We start from the raw sequence: 26974 nt of genomic DNA, 5'->3' as shown, positions 1-26974 counted from the left end.
TTTCTCTCTCTCTCTCTCTGTCAAAAAATGAATAAACATTAAAGAAAAAAATTTTTAAATAAAAAAAGATCACTTTGACATAGGAAGCTGAATTGTGTGTGAGGTGTGTGTATTTGGATAAAAAGAGAGAGAAATAAAAAATACTCTTGAAGAGAGACATTAAACAAAAATATCCTTGTCTCAGGCCTAAAATCTGCCCTGAAATGTTTTCCTTCCCACCTAATAGATACTTCCGAGCCTTGTAGGAAGGACTACTTGTATCAGAATCCAGGAGGGGTCCTTTTTGATTAAAAAAAGGATTTTTTAATGTTTTATTTATTTCTGAGAAAGAGAGAGAGATAGCGTGAGCAGGGGATGGTCGGAGAGAGAGGGAGACACAGAATCTGAAACAGTCTCCAGGCTCTGAGCTGGCAGTCAGCACAGAGCCCAATATGGGGCTCGAACCCACGAACTGTGAGATCATGACCTGAGCCGAAGTTGGACGCTCAACTGACTGAGCCACCCAGGTGCCCCGGGGAGGGGCTTATTAAATCATGAAATCCCCAAGCCCAGCACATAACTTTTCAAATCACATTTCAGGCGGCGGAACCTGGAATGTCCATCTTCCAAAGCCTGCCTAGGATTCTTAATCCCACTGGCCTAGGTCACCTGCAGTTAAGAGCTTCCCAGATGACGTGCACACAAGGTTCTTTAAGGCAATTCATAAACAGTCTCTCAGACCTGACCTTTGTGTGCAAGGATGGAAACGTAGTTGGGATAATCATTATGGGATAATATAGTCTAGATTTTTAAAAATGCCCTTCTCCAGACTCCTCTGTTTAAAAGCATCTTTTTAAGCATGCCAAGAGCTGGCCTTACAATGCACATTGTTCTGTGTTCCTATTCTTAGACCTGCATTGATATTTCTGGAGCGTTTCAAGGTTATTTGGTGGAACAGGCTAAGGGGGAAAAATGCAAAGGTGTTTTCCCCTTTAACTCCAAGCATTTTCTATAATACCAATAATTTTAGTGTTTCTAAAGAGTCCTTTGAAACAAAGACAGTGAAATGAAAGAGTGAGGTGATCTGATTTCTGAAGCTTGCCTCTGGCATCCTATCTAGAGTTTAAAGCCCTTTTATTAAATAAAAATTATCAGGCGATGCAAATTTGTGGTTGAGGAGTTGCACTAAGAATTTGAAACTTGAAGTTATGCTTCCCAATTTTATCCTAACCCTTGTCTCACATAGATCCGTAGCATTTCTTGTGCCTATTTATGCCTTGTTAAGGGAGTTCCGCGATGCTAATTACTCCTTGTGGTTTCACCACTGAATTAAGACCCTTCCGGGAACCATAACTTTCAATTACCTGATCTGTTTGTGTGTTGAGGGCTCACACACAAGCACTTCATATCTGCCACTTAATATCTCCTGGAAGAATAAAAGCGGCACGATCTCTACCTCAGATTGCACAGGGTGCATCTTAAATCTAAACGCTTTCTTGATGGGCGGACTCTTCTCAAAGAAGTTGAACCTATTTGAGATGTAGGTTTCACTGGGCAGTTGGTAGCTCTGTTTTAGAACACTCAACTGATTCCCATGCTTTGTTCCTAAAACTGTCCCTGAGAGTGACATCCACTTTCTCCCTTCTCCTAAGATACAGAGCCTTCAAAGTGACTACGGAGACTGACCACCCAAGTTATGTGACAACTTCAGGGACTTTTAGCTCCCCTCCCCCTTATCCAAGGGCACTTTCCCATCCTTGACCAGTTGTAAAGGTGGATATGTGTTATTGGGAAGTCAGCATTATACCATTCCAAATACAATGAGATAAATAGTTCAGAAAAACGGATATATATGCCGTTAAGACAAGGCTATGAGCTGGGCGCCTGGGTGGCTCAGTGGGTAGGGTGTCTGACTCTTGATTTGGGCTCAGGCCATGATCTCATGGTTTGTGAGTTCAAGCTCTGCCTCGGGCTCCGCTCTCTGACAGTGCGGGTCTGCTTGGGATTCTCTGTCTCTCTCTCTCTCTCTGCCCCCACCCCCTACTGGCTCTCTCTCTTAAAAATAAACATAAAAAAATAAAATTAAAAAGACAAGACTATGAGGTTCCTAAACGGCAGCCCTGGCTCTTGACTAATTTTGAATTGTTAATTATTTTATCACCCTATTAAGAAGCTGTGGGTTCAATCCTGGCGTCAAGAAGGGACTAATTTGCTCCATTTTGGAAGCGAATTAGCGTTCAGGCCAGCAGGGCACTGTTTAGTAAATTGCTTTTTCCAGTACTAGCATGTTCTCTCCCTTGGTAGCCTCTCTCCGTTTCTGAGCTTGTAACCTCCAGAGAGAGGTAAGAAGGCTCACCCTTTTACTATGTAGAGAGACTATGCAAGACCATTGTCTTCTAGTAATTAGACTCCGCCAGATTATTTCTGTTAAAAGTGTGTGTCGGAAAGGCCGCTTTCTCTTTGGTATATCATTTTGAACTTCAAAAGGATTTTTAACTTTCAGGATTGACACAGATGTTTTCGTTTTTAGTTTTTTAAAGTTCATTTCAAGAGAGAGACAGCCCAAGTCGGGGAGGGGCAAAGAGAGAGGGAGAGAGAGAATCCCAAGCAGGCTCTGCACTGTCAACGCAGAGAGGGATGAGGGGGGAGGTTTGAACCCATGAACCGTGAGATCTTGACTTGAGCTGTAGTCAGATGCTTAACCAACTGAGCCACCCAGGTGCCCAGGTGTTAAATGTACACAAATATAAGCTTTTGATGGAGTCAGAGTCTCCCTCTGGATAAGAAACAAAGAGGTCTCCATGTGCCTGCTCTCGGAGAAGTCCTTGCTCTCGAAGTCCCTTTCTCGCCATTGCCTTAGCAGCTATGGTCACGGGCTTTCCTATTTGCCCCGAGGGTGCTGTATTTCTTTATTGATCTTCCCTAAATAAAATAACCTATTCACTTCACGCCCCCCCCCCCAACCTGTTCTTATTCCCTTCCCTACCACACTGAACTTGAAGGACAGGCTCGCACTGCTTTCCTCACTTCATTTCTGGATACTTGTTTCTGGCGTTTAAAAAATGGACAACATAACCTTGGGGGAAACTCGTAGGATCGAAAAGAACAGTGCCAGCCTGTCTCCCATTCTGCCCAGCCCCAGCTCCACGTGGCTTTGTCCTGGTTTTTCTGCAACGCCCCCAGCGCCCTCTGTCGCCTCGGGGTATGGACTTACCCCTTCTGCCCTCCTGTCCTTCCCTCAGAAATATCTCCCTGTGATTCTGCCTTCTCCCATTTTTTGCAGCACCCCTCCTCCAGGACATCCCCATGCAGTTTCCTTTTCTTCCTGTGACAAGGGGCTTGGTTAATTTGGCGTGTTTCGTGACCGAGGTATTTAGATATTTTCAGCTTTCCAATGAAGAGGAAGCTGATGGGTGATACTAGCTATCACGGTAGCTCACGGTTCTGTAGCTCTTTATTTGAACCTAGGTCAAAATAAAAGGAATTGGATTTAAATTGAAGCACAATAGAGATCTTTTTGATACCAAAACAACTCAGCACCAGAATGGATTATTAACGGAGGATATGTCATTTCACTCCCGGAGATGCTTGGAAGTAAATAGCAGATTGAAAAAAATAAAATAAAATGAAGACACACTCCTTCCTGAAGCAAAGCTCTGAGCTTAAGTCTATGAAAGTGCAGGGGGAAGTGTCTGTGAGCAAGGCCATCCTTTTCGGGGTTTACTTGCCCGTGGGCAGTAAGGTCCCCCAAGGGCATCCCTCCCCCCTCACACGGCTGATAGTATATGAAAGCATTTGGATGCCTGGCTCACTTCTATGTTCTGATTGCCAATGACATGTAGCGTCTTCCTGTCTGTCCCAGGCGTTTCTTTCTTCCTTTGGGTCAGAACCTCTTGAACACAGGCTAACAAAAGAAGACCTTCATTTGCATAGCGGTGAGAAAGCCCCCTTCCAGGTGGGAAGATCAGCCCTGTAGTGAGACGCTCCGAGACCCCAGCCACAGAGACAAGGAACAATGTGCCTATGTAAGAGCTGAACAGCGCTGGCCTCTGCTACCTCAACCGCGGGTTCCCTCTGTCACCCTGCACCACAGGGATATGTGATTGGCAGCTAGGAGCAGCCCTCCAATGATGGAGAGAGACTGGGAAGGGACCAGCCCGTGTGGTACCTTCCTGAGATTCTAGAGATCAGTGAATTGGTCTTAATCCAAAAAAGACAGCAGTACTAATTTTCATCTTAAACAATTTTACTTCTGATCAACCAGGATGTGTAAAAGTGAGTCCCTCCAGTAAGTGAGAAACCCATACGGGGTGCAAAATGCTGTGTGACTTCATGGGCACACAGCTTGAGCTATAAACCAATGTGACTCGAATTGAGCCACTGGTGTTCACTGTATCATAAAGAATATATGTTTTTGAATAGTGAGTAAAGATCCTTGGAGAAACAGATGCTACCTTCTCTAACAATGCTATTTATTCCTTTTAAAAAGTGGAATTTAATTTCAGTTATTTACAAAGCTCCTTAATACGTTAGTCAATGTACCACAGTGTGTTTTGTGTAGCTAATGATATCCTAGTAAAAAGAAACTGTGCTCTTCAAACCTTTGATATTAAATCTTTGCAGTGAATCACAGGGGACCGCTGGGGGTTTTATGAGAATCATTTGGTTTTCATGCTGGTGAAATCAGACCTAGCGGGACACAGTTGAAAGTTTTATATTTCTGACTATGTACATAAGAGAGATCCAGTATATGGCCACCTCTCCTTGGTGAGAAAATGGCTTTACTATAAATGAGTCTAAATCTGAAATAATATTTAGACATAGAACACTGAAAACCTTTTATATATTTTTTTGCCTTAACTCAAAATGCTCAGATTCCGCCATGCTCTTCTTTCAGACGATTGCCACCTCAATCTTTTCTACCCCACTGAGCCCATTTCTGGGGAGCGTCATTTTCATCACGTCGTATGTTAGGCCAGTGAAATTCTGGGAGAAAAACTACAAGTAAGATCCTAAAGCTGATGCTAACTTGCTTTGCTAAAATGTGTGCTTCGGAATGTTCCTTGACCTTCTGCCTTGCCAAGGCTCAAGCTTCATGCTTCGCCAGCTGGGGGTCTGAGCATGTCCCCCTCCCCCGGTGTCTCTCTGAGTTCATCACTCAGCACGGGGGGAGGGGGTGGGGACTTCCGGGCTCTGGAACAAACATGCCTGATGGCAAATTTGCAGCTGGGTGCTAGTCCGGGCCTCAGGAGCTATGAAGGAAAAATGGGTTCTCACTGCTGAGTATTAGCAGTTGCCCCTCTGAAAGGTTGTTGAGGGAGCCAACGTCATCCCCTTTGCTTGGCAGAGGCGGTCCCTGGATGGCACGTGTGAGTATCCTTCATAGGCCTGTCCTGTGCACGCATCACAGCTCAGCATTAAGAACACCAATTTCCTGAGCGCCGTTAAACTCCTAGAAGATGGTTTTTGTACTTTTTCTTGACTCTTTGGACTGGCCGGTCATAAATTTCCTCCAGCAAACAGTGATGGGGGGTGCGGGGGACAGTTTTTTCTTAAGGGAAGGCGTGGAGGCGGAGACAACGCTCACTAAGTAGTTTCAAGGGCTCCTAAGGATTTGGGGGTGGGGACAGGGGGGAGGTGGGAGGAAGGAAGCGAGAACAGGTGCCAGAGGAGAAAGCTGGCGAGCCAGCCCGTCCCTGCCCTCAGCTGGGGCAGAGGAGGCCGGGTTCCATTTCAGAAAGCCTTCCCCTAACTTAGAGCAGCACCTACATCCATCCCAATCAACCCCAATCCACCCTCGGATAGTAGCTCTTCCTTTTTTTTTGCACGACTCTGGCCAGCACTTTACAATGTGTTCTTTGTGTCTTAGACAAGACACAAGTAACTGAGGAGGCCGTGGCTCCTGTATCTCCCCTTAGACAGTTTCTGTGGCCATAAAATGCACCCCCTTGTGGGACAGGCAGTAGGCGTGGTGAATAAAACTCAGCCTGGGACACCGGCCAGCCTGGGCGCACACCTCACCTCCACCACTTAACGCTGGCGCCCTCAGGCCGCTCTCTCCTCTTCTGTAAAATGGGAGCAAAATGATAGGCCCTACTTCACAGACTTCCCCTGAGGAGAAAAGAAAGCAGCCAGCACAGGGCCTGGGCGAAAGCAAGTCCCGAGTGAGCCTGCACTGCTGGGATTCCCCGCTGCTCAGCGTAGACATTCCCCTCCCCCGCAGCTAACAGGTGTTCGCTGTGACTGAGTACAGGGCGTTGGGAAGCTCACATCTGGGGTGCCCTGGGGAAAACGAATCCAACCAGAGCAGTTCAGGTGGGGCCGTGAAGAGGTGGGGGAAACCCCTTGGGCCCCCAGCAAGCTCCTCATATTCTAAGAGAGGTGGGCTGGTTTCAGCACAACAAATACCAGTGTGAAATTTTGTGTGTGTTTCAGCACAACAAATACCAGTGTGAAAGAAAATTTCCTCTTTTGTGTGTGTTTCAGGAGAGTCCATGCCTACTGACAGAGCCAGAGGGTAGAAGAAAAAGGCCATCACTGGCTTGTTACTTTAGGTTTCTGTTTTTTTTTTTAAATGTTAATTTTTGAGAGAGACAGAGAGACAGAGAACAACAAAATGGGAGCAGGGGAGGGGCAGAGAGAGAGACACACACAGAATCCAAAGCAGGTTCCAGGCTCCGTCTGAGCTATCAGCCCAGAACCCACACGGGGCTCGAACCCGTGAATCGTGATATCATGACCTGAGCTGAAGTCACATGCTCAACTGACTGAGCCACCCAGGCTCCCCACCTTAAGTTTCTCTAGAGGAAAACATTTTGGAGTATCTTTTTAGAGTTCTGAAGACCACATTTCCGGAAAGCGCAAATACCCGTAAACAAGAAGACGTGGCTCTTAACCACGCAGGAAAGTGCAAGATACTTTGAACTTGATCGTCAATACAGAAGGTTCCTTTTTGTCTCCTAGGCTCGGATCAGTGAGGAGGCCAGTCTCTCTGGCCTGGAATCCGACGAGAGCATGATGCATGTGGGTTGAGCTGGACAGGGCTTTACGCTCCCCCTCCCCCGGGAGAAAGGGGAATGGAAAGTCCTTGTGGGAGTGGTTTTATTGCAGGGAAACATGCAGAGCAAGGCTTGTGTTTTCTCACTTGCAGGATTCAGTATGGTTCTCGAATTGTCAGCTTATGTGGGTTACTTAAAAGGAGGGCCTTCGGGGGCAGGGATAACATTTCCTTACTCAGTGTCACAAATAATTGATTCTGCTGCGATCCATTCTGTCCCTGGCTTAGCGCTGTTATGTGGGAGGGGTCTATCTTAATCGGCCTGGCCTACGGGTGGGGAGGGGTCTATCCAGCCTTAATAGGTCTCTCGGGAGGAACCCGGTTGGAGAAAATGTTCAGTCCCCGCTAGGGGAAAAAGTTCCTGATGCAAAATCCAGTCTTGTCACCTGGGTTAAGCATCAGGCTACAGAGTCCCGTGCCCCACTGCTTCCAAGATCTGTGATAGAATTCAGGAGAGTGAGAGGTGGGGAAGGAGGTGGCAGGAAATCTCATTGGGATCCCTGCAAAGGCTCTGGAAAGCTCGTTCTGGCTATCTCAAGCTGTTGGTTTTTATTTCGAATGCTAATGACGGCTCCCATTCTTGTTTGAGAGCTTCTGCACGCTGCTCCCTCCCTGGCCTTTTCAGTCTGGAACAGAGGGGCGCTTGGTTACAGGGTCATGGATTGTGTTTAATTGTTCGCCACATGTCCCCTCACTTTCTAAGGCCGATGGAAGACACTCTCCTCTGGAGATCAGGTGGTCCCAGGCTGCCAGTGGGCACCCGTGCTTGCCACCCCCAGCCTGGGTGTGTTGAGGACAGTCCCCTCTCCTGGCCCCCCTCTCCCAGCACTGTAATGAAACCATTTTAATGCCCTAAGGAACCGATAAGTAGATCACCAGCCACCTGGTCTAGGGCCAGTCTGTTTTTCCAGCCTGGGCTGAGCTGTCTGGAAATCCACAGGCTTCCTGTTCCCGGATACTCTCGTGCCTGGGGGCTCATGACAAACGTGTCCCTGCCCTCCTGTCCTCCCCCCCCCCCAGGGAATTCTGCATACATCGCACCAGGCTCCATGCTGTCTCAATAGCCTGTGGTGGCTCACAGCTCCCTGTGGGGCAAGAGAACATGCCAGGTGCACCAGCACGTCCAGTAGGAAGCCGTGCACCTGCGCCATCGGTTATGGCAGCCCTGGTGGCCACGCGTGGCTAATGAGCCTTTGAAACAAGGCTATCGGGGCTGAGGAGCTGAATCTTTACTTCTGTTTAGTTTTAATTAATTTAAACTTCAGAGGCTACCACCTAGGATAGCCCAGGTACAGACCCTCCCCTGAGTCTTAAATCTCAGTTTCTAGTTTATTTCCCAGCACATTCTGTCACACCTCACATACTGTGGATTCTTCATCCCGAGCCTTGCTGTGCCCTTCGTGGGCTGTCCTCCCCTCCCCCCACCTCTCCATTTCCCGTCTACACCCACCCAGATTCATGGAGGGTGTTATGTTCCAGCTCTTGATGAGTAAGTGGTAAGGTCTAGGCCTTTAGGAAGAGAGGTATCGTAGCAGCCGTCTTTGGAAGATGCGTTTGCTCTGTGGCCATCAGCACATTCTACCCAGGATGGAAAGGAGGCTGTATTTGTCTCCATGTCTGGAGCGGTTTCTGTTTCATCTCTGTGTCCCTACAGGACCATGCACATAGTAGGCGTTCTCGGTTTCTTAAATAAATTGAGTCCCACAATATTGTGTGAAAGGGAAAGGAAATCTTAACCTGGGTGTTATCTGCTGTTATTAGAAAGTTTTGTGTTAAACTGATGTTCCCTTGACTAATAAGGGCTTTAAAATCTGTCTTGATGAGCTCTGCCTGGTGTCTCCACTTGAATTACAGGCAGTGACAATAAACGCACTATAATAGTGCCTTGTGTGTATAAATCCCCTTTGTCAGAGAATTTTAAAAGCTTTAGAAGCACATTCTGATATTATGATAGATCACCCTTCTCTTTATATATAAACAATCCCTAAATAACCAATCTTTGTCATTAACGTGAAACAAATGTTTAGGCTAGAAAGTATTGACTCATGTTTTTGCTTATCTCAGCAAATATCTTGGCCGTAAAGGAGTTGACTGTTTTCAGCCCTAAGGAATGAAAGGCTGCATTAACAGTGATTTTGTTTGGAAATATCAAAAGCCTTGTATAAAATGTAAAATGCTGTAGCTACAAGGAGACACATATAATAGCTACGTAAAAGGCAAGTATGGCTTTTTCATGGTTGTTACATTTCTATTGTATTCTCCAGATTGGTTTTATTTTTTTAATGTTTTCTCTATTTATTTTTGAGAGAGAGAAAACACAAGTGTGGGGAGAGGGGCAGAGAGAAAGGGAGACAGAGAATCCAAAGCAGGCTCCAGGCTCTGAGCTGTCAGCCCAGAGCCCGATGTGGGACTCGAACTCACGAACTGCCAGATCATGACCTGAGCCAAAGTCGGATGCTTAACCGACTGAGCCACCCAGGCGCCCATTTCATATTCTCCAGGTTGATTTTAAAATATTAAATCATTCTGGGCATTATCCTTCTCAACAAATAAGCATTAAGCATCTACGTGAGGGCACCATGCTAGGCTTTAACTAATACGAGTCACTATATGATTGGTCTGCAAAAACATCAACTCTGTATTCTGTGCCCTTGGGCCCACTCTCGTTAGCAAGAAGATCAGCATTACTTAGCTCTCAGCTCTTCCTGAGACGGTGTTTGTGCATCTGAAAGTGTGAGCTTTGTAGTCAGACTTCCATTAAAATCCCAGCCCATATGTTTGATTAGGTGTTTGACTCTGAGAAATTATTGCGTCTGTGAGCCTCACTTAATTCATCGGTAAAATGGGTTGACTGCCTCTCTGTGCCTCCCAAAAGTCATATACACCAAATGAGACATGGTTCACTGCGGTAAATGGATAGGTTCCTTCTGTGTGTGGCACTTTTATCCTAAATCCTGTCCTCATTTTGTGGCCCTTCCCTATATTTCTATCTTCTCTCATTCACCTTTCAATTCAATTATGTCTTAGACATATTCTTTATGACCTTGAAACCTATGGGAAATCATTTCTGAAATGGCAGAACCCAATCAGACCAGCCAGGGAAAGGACACAAGTATAGACCATGTGACATCAAGTCCCCAGACAGCGTGCTGTGAGACGCCCCTTAAATATGAGCCTGCACCCTTCATGCTGTGTTTCTTTTGAAGCCCCAGTCGGCCACAGAGCCTGGTTCTGTTCTCTGAGCAACACAGCTGCCTTAGTGGAGAAATAGTATCTCCAAAGTGTCCCTACCTTATCAAATGACAGTCTGTATGATCCAGATATTGCAGCTGGTGTCATGGGCTCCCATGCATCTTACTGTGTTATTGCCCAGCCCCTTCGTGAGGCTGGCATGGCCCCTTCGAATTACACAGTCACCTCTGTGCTACCCACAGACGGGAGTCCCCCAGCCTCTCCCGCTCTGGGGTGGGGCACCCCTGTGCCTTCGGAGGCAGCCCTTGTGAGCTTTGTGGCCACCGCCGTGGGCTCCTCACGGTGCTGGATCTGGTCCTTGTGTCCTCACCGCAATCCCCTTGGTGCGCCTGCTGCTGCCGGGACCGCCGGCCCCCTCCTACATCCTACGCGCCCCATCCTGAACCACTTTGAAGACGATCCTCTCCCTGCACCGCTTTGCTCCCACCGAACTGCCTTATTTTTCTGAAATGATCTAAACCTCAGGCATCCTAGCCACCCTCACCCAGATGTCTCCCAGGTTGTCTCTAACGCTCCCTTCTAGCCTGTTCCAGATGTCCTCTCCTCAGCCCTCAGTAGATGGTACTTCCGGTGAGCCAGATGTTCGGCTCTCAGTTATGCCTTCTCACACTTAAAACCTCTCAATGTCGGGGTGCCTGCGGGCGGCTCATTCGGTTTTGTCTGACTCTTGGTTTTGGCTCAGGTCATGATCTCATAAAAATAAAACCTCTCAAAAATCTTTTGGGTTTATTTATTTTTGAGAGAAATGGAGAGAGAACTTGAGTGGGGAGGAGCAGAGAGAGAGGGAGAGGGAGAGAGAGAGGCTCTCAAGCCGGCTCTGTGCTCTCAGTGCAGAGCCTGATGCAGGGCTCGAACTCACGAACCATGAGATCATGACTGGAGACTGAAATCAAGAGTCGGACGCTTCACCGACTGAGCCACCCAGGTAATCCCAAAGCCTGTCAATTATTTTACTAAAGTATTGCCAAGCCAGGCCTTCATCATCCCAATTTTATGTGTGTATTTTAATGAAAATCCGAAACTTACATTTCCCCTACAAACTCTTGACATAACATTCTAGTCCATAAGGTCCATTTCAGTCAGCGTCTCTCCAGCCTCCTCGCCTGTGCTCTCTGCAGACCTGCCACCCTCTCTGCCTTCATTCACGATTTCTTAATGAGGATGAGCAGGACAGAGCCATGCATGCCGGACTTGGGTAAGGCAGTCCAGAAGGAAGTTCTCAACATCACGCTTTATTTTTTACCTTTACACCATGGAGAGGATTTTTCCGAATGTCCCCTACCCACCGAGGTATTTTAAGCATGGTTTGTAAGATCTTTGTGCTTCTCAAAAGGCAACTTTTTCTCAGATGCCAAGCAGAAAGCTTACTTGGTTCATGGGTGAAGAGTAAAATGTGACACGATCATTAAAATATGCAATTATGCGGGGGAGGGATTTACATATCTCAGCTTGCAGTTAAGCTATTCCACAATTTATCTGGGTATGTTTACCAAGTGCCTGGACGTATTGAGACAAAAGTCTTGAAGCTCCTTTATCAGAAGACTTCGGGCTACTAGAGCTCTCAGACCCATACACAGGCATGCGTTGGGCTCAGGTACGTTATTACAAATGGTAGTAGTAGACACAGTGCGGTGTGCGGTACTGGGGGGACAGTGGCATTCTTCAATCGTGTTGTTACTGAACACCTGCTCACTGTCCCAAGTACATGCATCCGAGCCCTTCTACCCTTTCTGGAAGTAGAATTTCATTTTCCTCATTTCAACAGACCAGATAAAGGAAATGCAGAAAGTTAACTAACTTGCCCCAAGTCGCAGAGCAAGTCGGTGGCCGAGCAAAGACATTAAACCAGGTCTGGTCTCATGCCAAGCCCCGAGCACTTTCCATTATGTTCCAAAGCCTCTCAAATGCCTCCCACATTAAAAATAATCATAATAAAATAAAAAATCGAGTGAATGCCAGTTAAAGCATTTACTCGGGACTGGAAAGAGGTGCTGTCGCAAGAGTCGTGTTCCATGGAGCGGGAAGGGCAGTAGCAGCCCAGGCCCTAAGGCCGCTTCATGGAGCGTGTCTGACTCCAGACATGGCTTCTTTCAGTCCCGGAGCCATAGCATGGTGGTTCTCAGCAGGGCTACCTCCCTCACGGCCCTGGCAGTGTGCTGTTGCCCAGCTGGCGACAGAGCCCGAGCAAGGAGGCATGGGGAGTGCCTCTCAGGCAGAGAAAGCTGCGATCACCAGCCGTGTTGTAGGGCGGTGCATTGGTTCCAGAACTTTCTGGTCTGGGGCTATTAGTTTAGCACAGAAATGGGGCTTCATCCTTGAATAAAACCTCAGGCCCAGAAAGGGAGTCAAACCAATGAACTCCAACACAGTTTACTTTTTAAATGGCTGATATGAAAAATCCCTATTGGAGGCCATCACATGCACTTAACTTTATAGGGTGTTTACTAACGTCAGACACCTGGGGTGCCTGGGGGGCTCATTCAGTTGAGTGGCTGACTTCGGCTCAGGTCATGATCTCACAGTTCGTGGGTTCGGGCCCCACATCAGGCTCTGTGCTGACAGCTCAGAGCCTGGAGCCTGCCTCGGATTCTGTGTCTCCCTCTCTCCCTACCTCTCCCCCACTCATACTCGGTGTCTCTCTCTCTCTCAAAAATAAATAAACATTAAAAATTACAAAAAAATAACTTCAGACATCTGCAACAGGATCAAAAGTGCCCTCCCTTTTCCTAGGAGCTAACAGGAGGTCTTTGGGGATCTTTCTCCACGGAAGGGATGACACAAAGCTGTCGGGGTGCATATATAAGTGTGAGAATTTTTAGTAACTTTTAGATGCTTAGGAGTCACGTGGAGATGGATAAAAGAGACGCGCTTAGGGATTAACACGGCTCGGCCACCACAGGGCCACGTCCAGAGAAACAGTGGGAGCTGGAACTTACAGGTTAGGATAGGAATATGGACTGAGGTCCAAGAAGTAAGGCGATACCAGCCAGTAACCATTCTTAATTATGGATGGATGAAATGAAGGTGTCAAGGCAGACTGAGAAGCCAGAAGGAATTCAAGAGCTTAGTGTCAGTAGAACTCAGCTAAAAGGCTGGGGGGCCTGGGGCTGACTGAGAACCCAGAGGTGGCAGTGTCTGTCTCAGATTTCGTTTCCCTCTGGCAAAATTCAGCTCTGCGTGCAACGTTCCTCTGGACTTTAGGCCTCAGGTAAGAAACAGATAAGCGAGGGAGACTATGGCCAAAGAGCCAAGGCGTGACGCCCAGAGTCCTAGAGATCTGTTGTTTCCGCCTGGCCTAAGTGAGTTCTGGGTGTCTGGGTCAGGGAGACATAAGGAGAAGGCTGACCCCCTCCCTCCTCCCAACCTTGGCCTAAGAATTCCACAAATGCGAGAACACTCAGAGAATGTTCCCAATGACACACCCTAGCCCCTGAGTCCAGCTGGGCCCTATCAAATGTCAGTGATGTGAGCCAGTGAATTCTGTATTTTGCTTAAGCCATTTCCAGTTAGGTTTTCTGTCACTGGAAATCAAAAGTCTCCTCATGAAAGCAAGGGATGGCTTTTATCAAAGGAATCCTTTCCCCCCACTGCCACCTTTTATTTTCGGGCTGTGACAGCATGAAGGTCAGGCCCTTATGGCCATAATTCTGTGGCTCTAACTAGCCTGGAAGCCAGAGAAGGCACCAGGCCTCCCCTGTTGTGCCTTCAGGTTGGAGCAGCAGACCCAGAGTTTCAGCCTTCCGTGGCTCCGTGGCCAACATGTCCCGTGGCTTAGACCAGTTCTTCCGCGTCCCTTCTCTGCCTCAGATTTTCTCCGCTGGAATTTCTGGTCTGTGTCTAAGTGCTGTTATGTCTGAGAAACTAAATGATGAACTTGGCCCCAGCCCGCTGTTTTGCTGACGGATAGAGAAAGCTCTCACACACCTCCCCATGGGTAAGGATTGACACTTCAGGTGTGGTGATGAGCTATTATGCAAATATATTCCAGAAGGATGACGCTTTGGAGGAACTCCAGGGCAGTGAATTTCTCAAACAGTGCTGGTTCGAGCTTATTATTCATTATGCTGTGGTGCATAATTTTACTCCGGGTCCTGTTACATTTTGCTGAGCAGTTAAAGAATTTGAGAAGTGCAGAGGAGCGCAGGGTAGTGAAGTTGACCATGTGCCTGCAGGAAAGCGTCCAATGCTTCCCGGCCGTCTGGGGCTGCTGCTTCTACACTTCAAGGTCACCCAGGAGTGAGGCTTTGTGACTGAGTCAGGCTGATGGATGGTAGTGGGGTGTAAGTCTTACAGCATGAAGGCAGAGCCCTTTTCTCCTCACCGCAGCAAGTAAGGGCAGGGGGGAGGGGGTCCTCTGTCAGCTCTTAGGGAAGTGTTGGAGACTGGACTGATTTCTTCCAAACAAAGGAAGGCAGGAAATATCCAGCTCTTAAACTCACATTAAATCTGCAAACTCTTTTACCACCTTGGATCAAATATACGTAGTGCAGATTTATAGTGCATACATTCGAGGCATCTACCCAAAGCGGGTCCACTCCCCAAAGTCAAGAACCCTGAATACATTAGAAGGTCTGTCCTGTGGCCAGCGCTCAACGTGGATGCTGTTGGCTGGGGTCAGTGTGTTCTCATTGCCCCCTGACTGATGGAGTCGGCTGCGGGCAGGCCACTTTGGGTCCTAGAGAGCATGTGCATTTGAGGCTCTAGGTGAAAACTTATTCATCGGCATTCTAGTGATCCGGTGGGGCTCCTTTAATCTTATACTCTGAGTATATTTCCAAGACTGACTTTCATCCTACTTGACTGAGTACCAAGAGACCTGGCCCAGGCTTCACATACGGCTGGTGCTTCTCGACACACAGGGTTCCAACTGATTAATGAACTTAGTATACAATGTGGACATAGAAGCCATATTCATTTTGCTTGTCACTTTGGGAACATTCCACCATCATCCTCACTCATAGGGTTTATAATACTTTCTCATGGCTGGATCACTGTGTTTACTTCTCTCTGTAAACACTTGAGTAGATTGATACTTCCTTTCAAGATTTTGAAAAATGGCCAGTAATGGAAAAATAATCACATGCATGAGAATCGGGAAAAAAAAAATCTATTATCTGATTTAAAAAATAAGGGTAATTTAATGTATTATATTCCTTTTCCATTCATGATGCCTTCCTATGTTACATGAAAGAAAGTATTTGTTTTAGAGATTATATAGTTGGACCTTATTTTCCTAGTGCCAGGGAAGGCTTTGGAAAAACGTGTCCTTTGAACTTTGGGGGGAAAAAAAAGTTCCTTTTGGGGAAAAGGAAGGAGAGGAAGTTCTTAGTGGGTTTTAAAGAAAATTGGGTAGGAAATGAAGTTTTTAAAAAGCAGTTTTGAAGAGCAGTACAGAATGATAGGGCACTAGCTTTCTATGTGAAATCAGCCTGGATACAGGACAGCCAGCAGGGAGGAGGCTTTCTTGGCGTTGTCAAAGAAACTGTTTTGGTGCTATTTTGAAAAGATTTGTGCACCCCTATGTTTATGGCGACATTTATAATAACTAAGATATGGAAGCAAACCAAGCGTCCATTGATAGATGAATGGATGAGGAAGATGTGGCATTTGTGTGTGTGTGTGTTCGCGTGTGTGTATATATACACACACAATGGAATATTACTTGGCCATTAAAAAGAATGATATCTTGCCATTTAAAACATGGATGGACCCAGAGGGTATTATGCTAAGTGAGTTAAGTCAGACAGAGAAAGACAAATACCATGCGAGTTCACTTCTATGTGGACTCTAAAAAAACAAAAGAAATGAACAAACAAAAAAGCCAAATAGTCTCATAAATATAGAGAACAAACTGGTGGTCAGCAGAGAAGAGGTGGCGGGAGGGGGGGAATGGGTGAAATAGGTGAAGGAGATTAAGAGGTACACATTTCCAGTTATAAAATAAATAGGTTGCAAGGATATAAAGTAGAGTATAAGGAATATAGTCAATAATAATTATAATAATGCTGTATAGCGACTATACTTAATTGTGGGGAGTATTGTGTAATGTATAGCACTGTTGAATCATACATTGTACTCCTGAAACTACTATAACATTGTGTGTCAACTATACTTGAATAATAAACTTTTAAAAATAATTCGGGGAGAGGCTGGGGTGAAGGCGGGACCACTGGGATAGTTGAATGAACTGATTATCTGTTGCCTATTGTCCCTGTGCTCCTGGAGCCAAAGTTCTACACAATCTATTTTAGTCCTTGAAAAATCAATTTGAAAAACATTTTCAGGATAAACTTTACCATTCCTTTTTCCACCATTACAGAAAAATCTACACCCAAATGTATTGATGCTGTGATATCAGAACCATTTCCTATTTACCCATCGTCACTCATTGTTCCCTTGGGTAACTGGCCTGTTACAAGGTTAAAGTGATTCTTTGTTTAGTTTTGCATAGGTTGGCAGTCACAGACACAGCTCTGTATTTCAGTTTCCTGCTCAAAGTCCTGTGCAATGTTTAGTTGCCATTTTATGTCCTGAGAAAATGGGAGATCAGAAGAATTAAGCGATTCTCAGCTTTACACCCTTCTAATAGTTTAGTAAGTCATAAACCCAGTTGGAAACAGAAATCAGGTTGATGGACTTCAAACTGCAGTTTTATTCTTGCAGTTTTAAGACGCAGTGTGAGCCAAGTACAGTGCCATGGTCTGGAAGTGAATAAGAGAGCAAAGGAAAAGCAAGGGCCCTCTCAGCCGGAAATGCGCTGGTGTGCTTTTTATTCAGTGCCACCTCCCTTGGTGACAGAACGGCACCATGCGCCAAAGGCTTCACGTCCAGAACCAACTTGTCTTCCCAAGTTGCTGCCTCTTCTGAGGCAAGTGGCCATGCAGACGGGGGACCTGAGTTAATTCATCAGGGCTGTGTGTCCCTGCGCAAATAGTTGTTGTCCATTGCCGAGGATTATGGTGTCTTTTTTGCTGTATGAGGAGCTTATCTTAATCCCAATTCTGTGCATACCACTGGTCACCAATGGAAAAAAAGTACATGTGTCTTCATCCCCGGGGGAAATCTCACCCAGAACTCTAAAAAACTGTCACATAATGACACTGGGCCTCTTGCTACCGGAAGGATGGAAGTCCAGACCTTAAATTGAGCACATTACACTTGGGGAATAACCAGCACCTCCTTGAAAATTTAATCCTTATGAATCAGTTATAATCTTCTGCATCTCTGTTTATTCAAGCCTTCCTTTGGCTGACTCTTTGCCTGACTGCATGCAACTTGAATTTTTTTATGACTATTTTTATTAGTTGCATTTGCAGAATGAGAAGAAACTCTTTTCACCCCCTAAATATTTATGACCTTCCAGTGAATGAATAGTTGGACTTCATATCCTGTATTTGAAATGCTGGCTAATCTTGGATTCTTCTGGCTGAAATGGGAGAAGCAATCCTAATTGGAAATGTGAGCGAGTTAGGATCAGAAATACAGTTTCAACTGAATGTGTTATTTTAGTAACTCTATTCAGGCCTGCTATCATCTATGGAGATTTTTTAAATTTAAACTTTCTTTTTTTTTTTTTTAGCTAATCACAGATTCATGTGCAGTTGAGAGAAATAATACAGAGGGATTTCCCCTATATCTTTTACCCAGCTTACAGATGCTAACATCGTGTAAAACTATCACAAACCAGGTTATTCATGTTGATACAGTCAAGAGATCGAGCTTTTCCGCCACCACAGAGATCTCTCCTGTTGCCCTTTCTTTTATAAGACACACTCTTGTATAAGCACCCCTACCCCTTTCTTAATTCCTGTCAACCACTAGTCCATTCTCCAGCTCCACAATTTTGTCATTTCAAGAATGTTCTATGACTCAGCATAATTCAGTGGAGATTCATTCAGGTCATTGCATATGTCAATAGTTCGCCCCTTTTTAATGTTGAGTGTATGGATATACCACGGCGTCTAACACCTCACTCATCGAAGGACATCTGTGTTGTTTTCAGTTTGAGGCTATTATGAATAAAGCTGCTATGCATTAGTTTGCAGGTTTTGTGTGAACATAAGTCTTCATCTCTCTGAGATAATTGCCCAGGAATGCAATTGCTGGGTCATATGGTAGTTTTTTAAGAAACTGCCAAAATGTTTTTTCAGAGGAGCTATACCATTTTCCATCCTGACCAGCAATGTATGAGAGATCCAATTTCTCCATATCTTGGGTGGATATTTTCACCATTTTTTAAATTTTAGCCCTTCTGATAGATGTATAGTGATAATCTCCTAGTGGTTTTAATTTGCATTTCACTAATGACTGATGGTGTTGAGCCTCTTTTCATGAGCTTATTTTCCATTGGTATAACCTCTACAGGGAAATGTTTGTTCGTGTCTTGTGCTCATTTTCTAACTGTTGTTTTTTTTTTAATTGTTGGGTCATGAAAGTTCTTTATATATTCTAGATACTGTTACTTTGTTGGGTATGTGGTTTGAAAATATTTCCCTGCATCATGACTTTTTATCCTCTTAACAGAATATTTTGCAAGCAATAGTTTTTAGGGTTGCCCGGGTGGCTCAGTTGGTTAAGTGTCCAACTTCAGTTCAGGTCATGATCTCACAGCTCGTGAGTTCGAGCCCCGCATCGGGCTCTATGCTGACAGCGCAGAGCCTGGAGCCTGCTTCTGATTCTGTGTCTCCCTCTCTCTCTGCTCCTGCCCTGCTCATGCTCTGTCTCTCCCTCTCTCTCAAAAATAAATAATAAAACATTAAAAAGTTTTTTTAAGTTTTTAAAAAGATGATCTTATCAAGTATACCTGGACTATTCTTCAGGAAAGACCATATGCCAGGCCATAAAACAAACCTCAGTAAATGTAAAAAGATTGAAATTATACAACGTATGTTCTCCAACCACAATGGAATGAAAATTATAAATCAACATCAAGTGGAAATTTGGAAAATCTCCAAATATGTATCTAATGAAACACTCTCAAACAACCAATGGGCCAAAGAAGAAATCCCAAGACAAACATGAAGTATATTTTGTAATGGATGAAAAAGAAAACATAATATATCGGGGCACCTGGGTGGCTCAGTCGGTTAAGCATCTGACTTCGGCTCAGGTCATGATCTCACAGTTTGTGGGTTCAAGCCCCGCATCGGGCTCTGCGCTGACAGCTGGCTCAGAGCCTGGAGCCTGTTTCAGATTCTGTACCTCCCTCTCTCTCTGACCCTCCCCTGCTCATGCTGTCTCTTTCTCTCTCAGAAATAAATAAAAAACATTTAAAAATTTAAAAAAAGAAAATATATCAAAAATTTATAGAGTGTAGCAAAAGCAGTGCTCAGAGGGAAATTCATACCTGTAAATGCTTACATTAAAAAATAAGAAAACTCTCAACTCAAGATGCTAATCTTCCACCTGAAGCAACTAGGAAAAGAAAAGCAAACTAAACCCAGAGCAAGCAGACAGCAGGAAATAATATGGAAACAAATGAGATGGAGAATAGAACAACAATAGAGAGAATATATGACACCAAAAATTGGTTCTTTGTAAAGACCAATAAAATTGATAAATCTTTACCTAGAATGACCAAGAAAAAAAGACAGAAGACAGATTACTGTAATCACAAATAAAAGTAATAGCACTACTATCAACATTACATAAATGAAAAGATTAAAGAGCATTCTATAAAACATTGTATACAAACAGATTTGCCTCAATGAACTGCAGGAATTTGTAGAAACACACAAACTACCAAATTTGACTGAAGAAGAAATAGAAAATCTGACTAGATCTCCAATGAGAATAAATTAGTAAAAACAAACAAACAAGCAAACAAACAAACAAAAAATAGTCCTAACAGAAAAAAGCCTAGAACCAGTTGGCTTCACTGGTTAGTTCCATAAAAGGTTAACACCAATCCTCAAATCTCCCAAAATATAGTGGGGGGAAGGAATGGTTCCTAAATCATTCTGAGGAGACCATATTACTCTGAAACCAAAGACAAAGTCATCACACGAAAAAAAACCTTAGACCAATATCCCTTATGAACAGAAATGCAAAATCCTCACTAACAGATCAAATTCTGCAGCCCATTAAAAGGATTATATTCCAGAGGCACCTGGGTGGCTTAGTCTGTTAGGCGTCCCACGCTGGCCAGGTCATGATCTTAGTTTGTGAGTTTGAGCCCTGTGTCAGGCTCTGTGCTGACAGCTCAGAGCCTGGAGCCTGCCTCAGATTGTGTCTCCCTCCCTCCTTCTGCCCCTCCTCTCTCATGCTCTGTCTCTCTCTCCTTCAAAAATGAACAAACTGAGGGCTGATGGTGGTGGGGGGGAGGGGAAGGGGGTGATGGGCATGGAGGAGGGCTCATGTGGGGATGAGCACTGGGTGTTATATGGAAACCAACTTTACAATAAACTATTTAAAATTTTTGAGAAAATAAAAAGAGAAAAAAAATAAATTTAAAAATTTTTTTAATTAAAAAATAAACAAATATTAAAAATAATTTAAAAAGAATTANTAAAAATAATTTAAAAAAGAATTATATTCGATGAGTGATATTTATCTCAGGAATGCAAGAGTAGGTCAATATATAAAAATAAATGAAATATACTATATTAGTAGAATGAAGAAAAAAACACATGAGCATCTTAACTAATGCAGAAAAGTTATTTAACAAAATACAACATTGTTTTATGATAAAAACACTTAACAACTAGGTTTAAAAGGGAATGTCTGATAAAGGGCACTAATGGAAAAAAAATCACATTTAACATTACACTTCCTGAAATACTAAAATCTTCCTCACTGAGATAAAGAACAAGACAAGAGTGTCCCCCTCACGATTTCTACTCTGTACTTGAAGTTCTAGCCAGAACAATTAGGCAAAACAAAAAAAAAAAGCACCCAAATTGGAGAGAAGTAAAACTATTTCTGTTCACAGAGGACATGATCTTATGTACTGGAAATCCTAAAGAACTCACACATACACACAAAAACTATTAAAGCTAATGATTGCATGTAGCAAATCTGGAAGAAACAAATTAAATGTACAAAAATCAGTTGTTTTTCTACACGCTAGCAATAAGCAATATGAAAGTAATATTAAGAAAACAATTCAATTTATATTAGTACACCAGGAACAAAATACTTAGGAATAAATTTAGGAAGTGGAAAACATGACCACTGAAAACTAGAAACATCATTGAAAGAAACTAAAGAAGAAAATAAATGGAAAGACATCTCATATTCATCAATTTGAAGACTCAAGAAGGCAGTATACTTAAATTGGCATATAGATTCAATTAATTCCTGTCAAAATTACAACTGCCTTTTTTGTGTGTAAAAAGACAAGTTTATTCTAAAATTCCTATGGAATTTCAAGGGACCCTGAATAGCCAGAACAATTTAAAAGCAAAAAAATTGGAGGACACACACTTCCCAATTTCAAAACTTACTATAAAGTTATAAAATTAGTATAAAGCAATGAGTTATGGGTACAAGGATCTATATATCAATAGATCAGAATTGAAAAGTCCAGGAATAAGTTTATATATGTGAGTCCGACTTGAGCTAACATTGTAAAACTCTTGTAAGTAAATCTTCATGACCTTGGATTTGCAATAAGTCTTAAACACCAGGGTCACAAGCAACAAAAGAATTAAATTATCAAAACTAAAAGCTTTCGTACATCAAGGAACACTATAAAGAAAAGACAATTCTTCTCTGAGCTGTATGCCCAAGAAAGTTTCAAAGGTTTTCAAACAAAATCTTGTGCATGAATGTTCTAGAATCATTGTTCATAATAGCCAAAAAGTGGAAACAACCCATGTCATTCTCTGATGAACTGACAAACACAATATCATATATACACAATAGAATATTATTCAGCCATAAAAAGGAATGGATATATACTACCACACAGATGAACTTTGGAAAAAATTTATAAAATTAAAGAAGACAAACACAAAATGCTGCATATAGTGTGATTCCATTTATATGAAATGTTTGGAGTAGACAAATCCATAGAAACAAAAAAAGCGTTGGTGGTTGTCAGGGACTAAGGAAACGGATGGACAGGGAGTGACTGGTTAGTGGGTGTGAGGTTTGTTTTGGGGTGAAAAAAATATTCTAGAATTAGATAGTGGTGACAGTCACACAACACCAAGAATGTATCAAAAGCCATGGGGCGCCTGGGTAGCTCAGTCAGTTAAACGTCTGACTTTGGCTCAGGTCATGATCTCAGGGTTCATGAGTTCGAGCCCCACGTCGAACTCTGTGCTGACAGCTCAGAGCCTGGAGCCTGCTTTGGATTCTGTGTCTCTCTCTCTCTGCCCATCCCCTGCTCATGCTCTCTCTCTCTCTCTCTCTCTCTCCCTAAAAAATAAATATTAAAAAAGTTTTTTAAGCCAATACATTGTATGCTTTGAAAGGTTAAATTATGAATTTTGTTATGCAAATTTTACCTCAATATCTAAAAAAAAACAGGGCATATTTGTGTGGATCTGTTTCTGGGTTCTCTGTTCTGTTTCACTGATCTATGTGTAATTCCCTCCAGTAATCTTATTATATAGTCTTCATCACTGAAACTATATAAGAAGCCTTGGAATTGAGTAAACTCCCACCTTCTTCTTTTTCCAAAAATTGTTTTAGCTAACATTATTTTTCTGCCCTTCCAAATAAATTTTAGAATAATTTATATTTATAAATATATGTTTTTGCATCTAATTATTAAGGAATGTTGTTCTGTAGTCTGCCTGCCTACCTGCCTTCCTTTCTCTCTTTTTTCCCTCTTTGTTTTCTTTCTTTTACTGTCCTTAGTTATCAGAATAATCCTACCTTCATAAAATGAATGGGGAAGTATCTTCTTTTCTATTTTCTGGAAAAGATTGTGTTTGATTAATGTTCTTCTTCAAATATCTACAAAAATATTGTGGGAATTTTGACAGGAATTTTGCTAAGATATTATATCAGTTTTGGAGAGAATTGACGTCATTACTATATTGAATCTCCCAATCCACAAGTATGATACATCTCTCCATTTAGTTAGAGTTCCTTTTATTACTTTCATCAGCATACAAGCCCTGGATACATATTATTATATTTAACAAAACCTATGTATTTCCTCTTTTTTTGAGTGGTTATAGGTGTATTTTTAAAATTTTTGGTATCCATTGTTTCTTTGTACATAGAAATAAATTTAAAAAAATTTTTTTAAATTTATTTGGAGAGACAGGGAACACTGCAAGTGGGGGAAGAGCAGAGAGAGAGAGAGAGAGAGAGAGAGAGAGAGAGAGGAGAGAATCCCAACCAGGCTCCACACTTCCAGTGCAGAGCCCGATGCAAGGTTCAGACTCATGAACCACGAGATCATGATCTGAGCTGAACCCAAGAGTCAGACTCTTAACTGACTGAGCACCCAGGCGCCCCATAAATTTCATTTTTGTATACTTATCTTGTACCCTGAAACCCAACTGAGCTCACTTTCTGGGTCTAGGTTTTTGTTTCGTACATTCTTTGGAATTTTTGTGTCTGTAATCATGTCGTTAGCAAATATGTATTGTTTAATTTCTCTCTTTCCAAACTGGATGCCTTTTATTTGCTTTTCTTGTCTCAATGCAGTGGCTATTCAACTCTGTTGAATAAGAGTTAAAGTGGACATCCTTGCATTATTCCCAATTTATGGGGAGAGCATTCCGTCTTTAACCATTGAGTACAATGTTAACTGTAGCTCTTTAATAGATGGTCTTTATCAAGTGAAGAAGTTCCTTTCTATTCCTATTTTTCTGAGTTTTTTTTCCCTTAATCATGAATTGGTATTGCGTTTTGTCCACTGTTTCTTCTGCATTAATTGACATAATCATACAATTTTCTTGCTTTAGCCTGCGAGTATGATAGTTTACCTTGACTGATTCTCATATACTGCACCTGACTTACCTTCCTGGAACTGGTCTGTAGTTTTATTGTTTTTGCATTGTCTTTTTCAGGCTTTGGTATCAGGGTAATATTAGCTTCATAAAGTACATTGAGAATCATCTCTTCCTCTTGCAATTTCTGGAGAAGATTGTATGTAACACGGATGTTAGGTCTTTTTTAAAGATGTGTTAGAATTTCTCCAGGAAAACCATCAGTGCTTGGGTAATTGTTCTTGAGGAGTTTTTAGATTATTAAATACATTTCCTTAATAGTTAGAGGGCTATTCAAATTATCTATTTCCTAGTGGGTTCCTAGTAGTGTTGAAGCAATTACTATGTTGTGAAGAATTGGTCCATTTCACGTAAGTTATAAAATTTGTGCACATAAAGTGGTTTGTAATATTTCCCATTATCCTTTTGCTATATACAGGATTGGCAGTATATTATGTCAGTAACTTGTGTTTTTTCTCTTTCTCTTTTTTGAGGGGTGTAGTCAGGCTTCCTAGAGATTTTTTTAATGTAATTGATATTTTCAAAGACCCAGCTCTTTATTCTTTGTTTTTCTCAATTATTTTGTTTTTAATTTCACTGATTTTTTTCCTTATGCTTTCTATGGGTTTATTTTGCTTCTTTTTCAAGATTTTTTCCCCCAAGTTTATTTATTTATTTATTTTGAGAGAGAGAGTGCAAGCAGGGGAGGGGCAGACGGGGGAGAGAGAGAATCCGAAGCAGGCTCCATGATGTCAGTGTGGAACCTGATGCAGGGCTCAGTCCCACAAACCGTGAGATCATGACTTGAGCCAAATCAAGAGTCAGACGCTTAACTGACTGAGCCCCCATGCACCCCATTTTTTCTAGATTCTTGAGGTAAAAATGAGATTAGTAATTTGAACTTTTCCTCTTTTGTTATGTATATATTAGTGATATAAATGTCATTTTCAATACTATTTAGCTATTTCCCACCAATTTTGATGTGTTCTACTTTCATTTCCTTTCAGTTTCGTTCTTTTTAATTTCCATTAAAACTTTACCGTCGACACATAGATTATTTGGAATTGTGTTGTTTAGTTTCCAAGTGTCTGAATATTTTCTTGTTACCTTTCAGTAATTGATTTCTAGTTTGAGTAATTTGGAACACAAAATAGTAGTTGGAAAATACACTTGATATTATTTCAGTTTTTAAAAATTTGTTGAGATAAGTTTATGTCCCAGGTTATGTTCTATCTTGGTATGTGCTCATGGGGCACTTGAAAAGAATGTATATTCTGTTATTATTAGGTTGAGTGTTCAGTAAATGTTGGTTAGATACTGTGGCTCATAGTATTGTTGAGTTCTGTATGCTTATTTATTTTATGTCTGGTTTTTCTATTAAATGTTAAGAGATGGGTGTGGAAGTTTCCAACTCCATTTGTGGATTTGTCTTCTCTTCCGTCAGTCTTTGGCAACTCCATTATTCACTGAATGCATATTTAGGGTTAATGTATTCTCTTTGTGGAATAATTTTTTTAAATCATTTTGTCCCTGGTAAATTTCCTTGCTATTGAGTCTATTTATACTTTATCTGACATTAACATACCCATTTCTGCCTTTCTTTGATTAATGTTTGCAAAGTATCTTTTTCTATTCTCTTACTTTTAACTGACCTATGTCACTATATTTAAAGTTTATTTNCACTTGTGGGGATGAGCACTGAGTGTTATGTGGAAACTAATTTGACAATAAACTATTAAAAAAAAAAGAATAAAAAAAAATAAAATAAAGTTTATTTCTTGTGGACAGCATAGAGTTGGATAATATTTTTAAACCTCCTTTGCCAATCTCTGTCTTGGCCTAATTAGGTCATATATGTTTAATGTAATTATGACTGAATTTGCCATTTAAGTTTTTGGTTTTTGTTTACCCTCTGATTTCTGTTTGTTTTTTCCCTGACTTGTTGTGTGTTTGCTCAGCATCTTTAGAATTCTATATGATTAATTTATCAAATAATAAGTTTTGATTGCATCACTTAGTCATTGCTCTAGGCATTATATTATATAAAATGACTTATCGGGCCGCCTGGGTGGCTCAGTCAGTTGAGCGTCTGACTTCAGCTCAGGTCTCAGGTCTCAGGTCTCACGGTTCGTGGGTTTGAGCCCCGCATCGGGATCTGTGCTGATAGCTAGCTCAGAGCCTGGAGCCTGTTTCAGATTCTGTACCTCCCTCTCTCTGACACTCCCCTGCTCATGCTGTTTCTCTCTCTCTCTCTCAGAAATTTAAAAAAAAAATGACTTATGAAAGTCTACTAGTGTTGTCATTTTACCAGTTCAAGTGAAATGTAGAAACCTTAGCTCCCTTTCATGCTCTCTTATGCTCCCCTATTTCTAAGATAATGTTATATTTTCTCTACACACCTTTAGAACCAGACAGATTTGTCATTTTTGTCTGAACCATAAAATATAATTTAGAAGACACAGAATGAGAAAGGATGTCCACTGCATTTGCTGATAGTTCTGCTTACCATGTGGTTTCTTCTCTCCTGACGTTCCAAGTTTCATTCTTTTAATGTGTCTTTTCTTTATAGAGAACTTCCTTGACTTACTATTTTAGGGTAGATCCCTATTGGTACATTATCTTAGTTTTCCGTCATCTGAGAATGTCTCAGATTACTCTTCCTTTTAGAAGGATATTTTCACTGGATAGAGGATACTAAGTTGTCAGTCCTGTTCTTTCAGTGCCTGAAAAATGCTATGTCATTTCCTTCTGACCTCCATGCTTCCGAATAAGAAATCCACTGTCATTCGCATTG

The 26974-nt window shown here is 42.5% G+C and overlaps 1 protein-coding gene across 1 annotated transcript in view; it reads left to right on the top strand.

Annotated features, from left to right (window-relative positions):
* PCNX2 (pecanex 2) overlaps positions 1-26974 on the top strand; it is a 300955-nt gene that overhangs the window by 205803 nt on the left and 68178 nt on the right. The window contains exon 27 of the mRNA XM_077751690.1: positions 4854-4983. Coding sequence (XP_077607816.1) covers positions 4854-4983 — 130 coding nt within the window. The remainder of the gene's footprint in view (positions 1-4853; positions 4984-26974) is intronic.

Source organism: Crocuta crocuta, unplaced genomic scaffold (genome assembly GCF_008692635.1).
Source record: "Crocuta crocuta isolate KB4526 unplaced genomic scaffold, BGI_CrCroc_1.0 scaffold59, whole genome shotgun sequence".
Taxonomy (NCBI): domain Eukaryota; kingdom Metazoa; phylum Chordata; class Mammalia; order Carnivora; family Hyaenidae; genus Crocuta; species Crocuta crocuta.
This window is presented reverse-complemented; position numbering and strand designations above follow the sequence as displayed.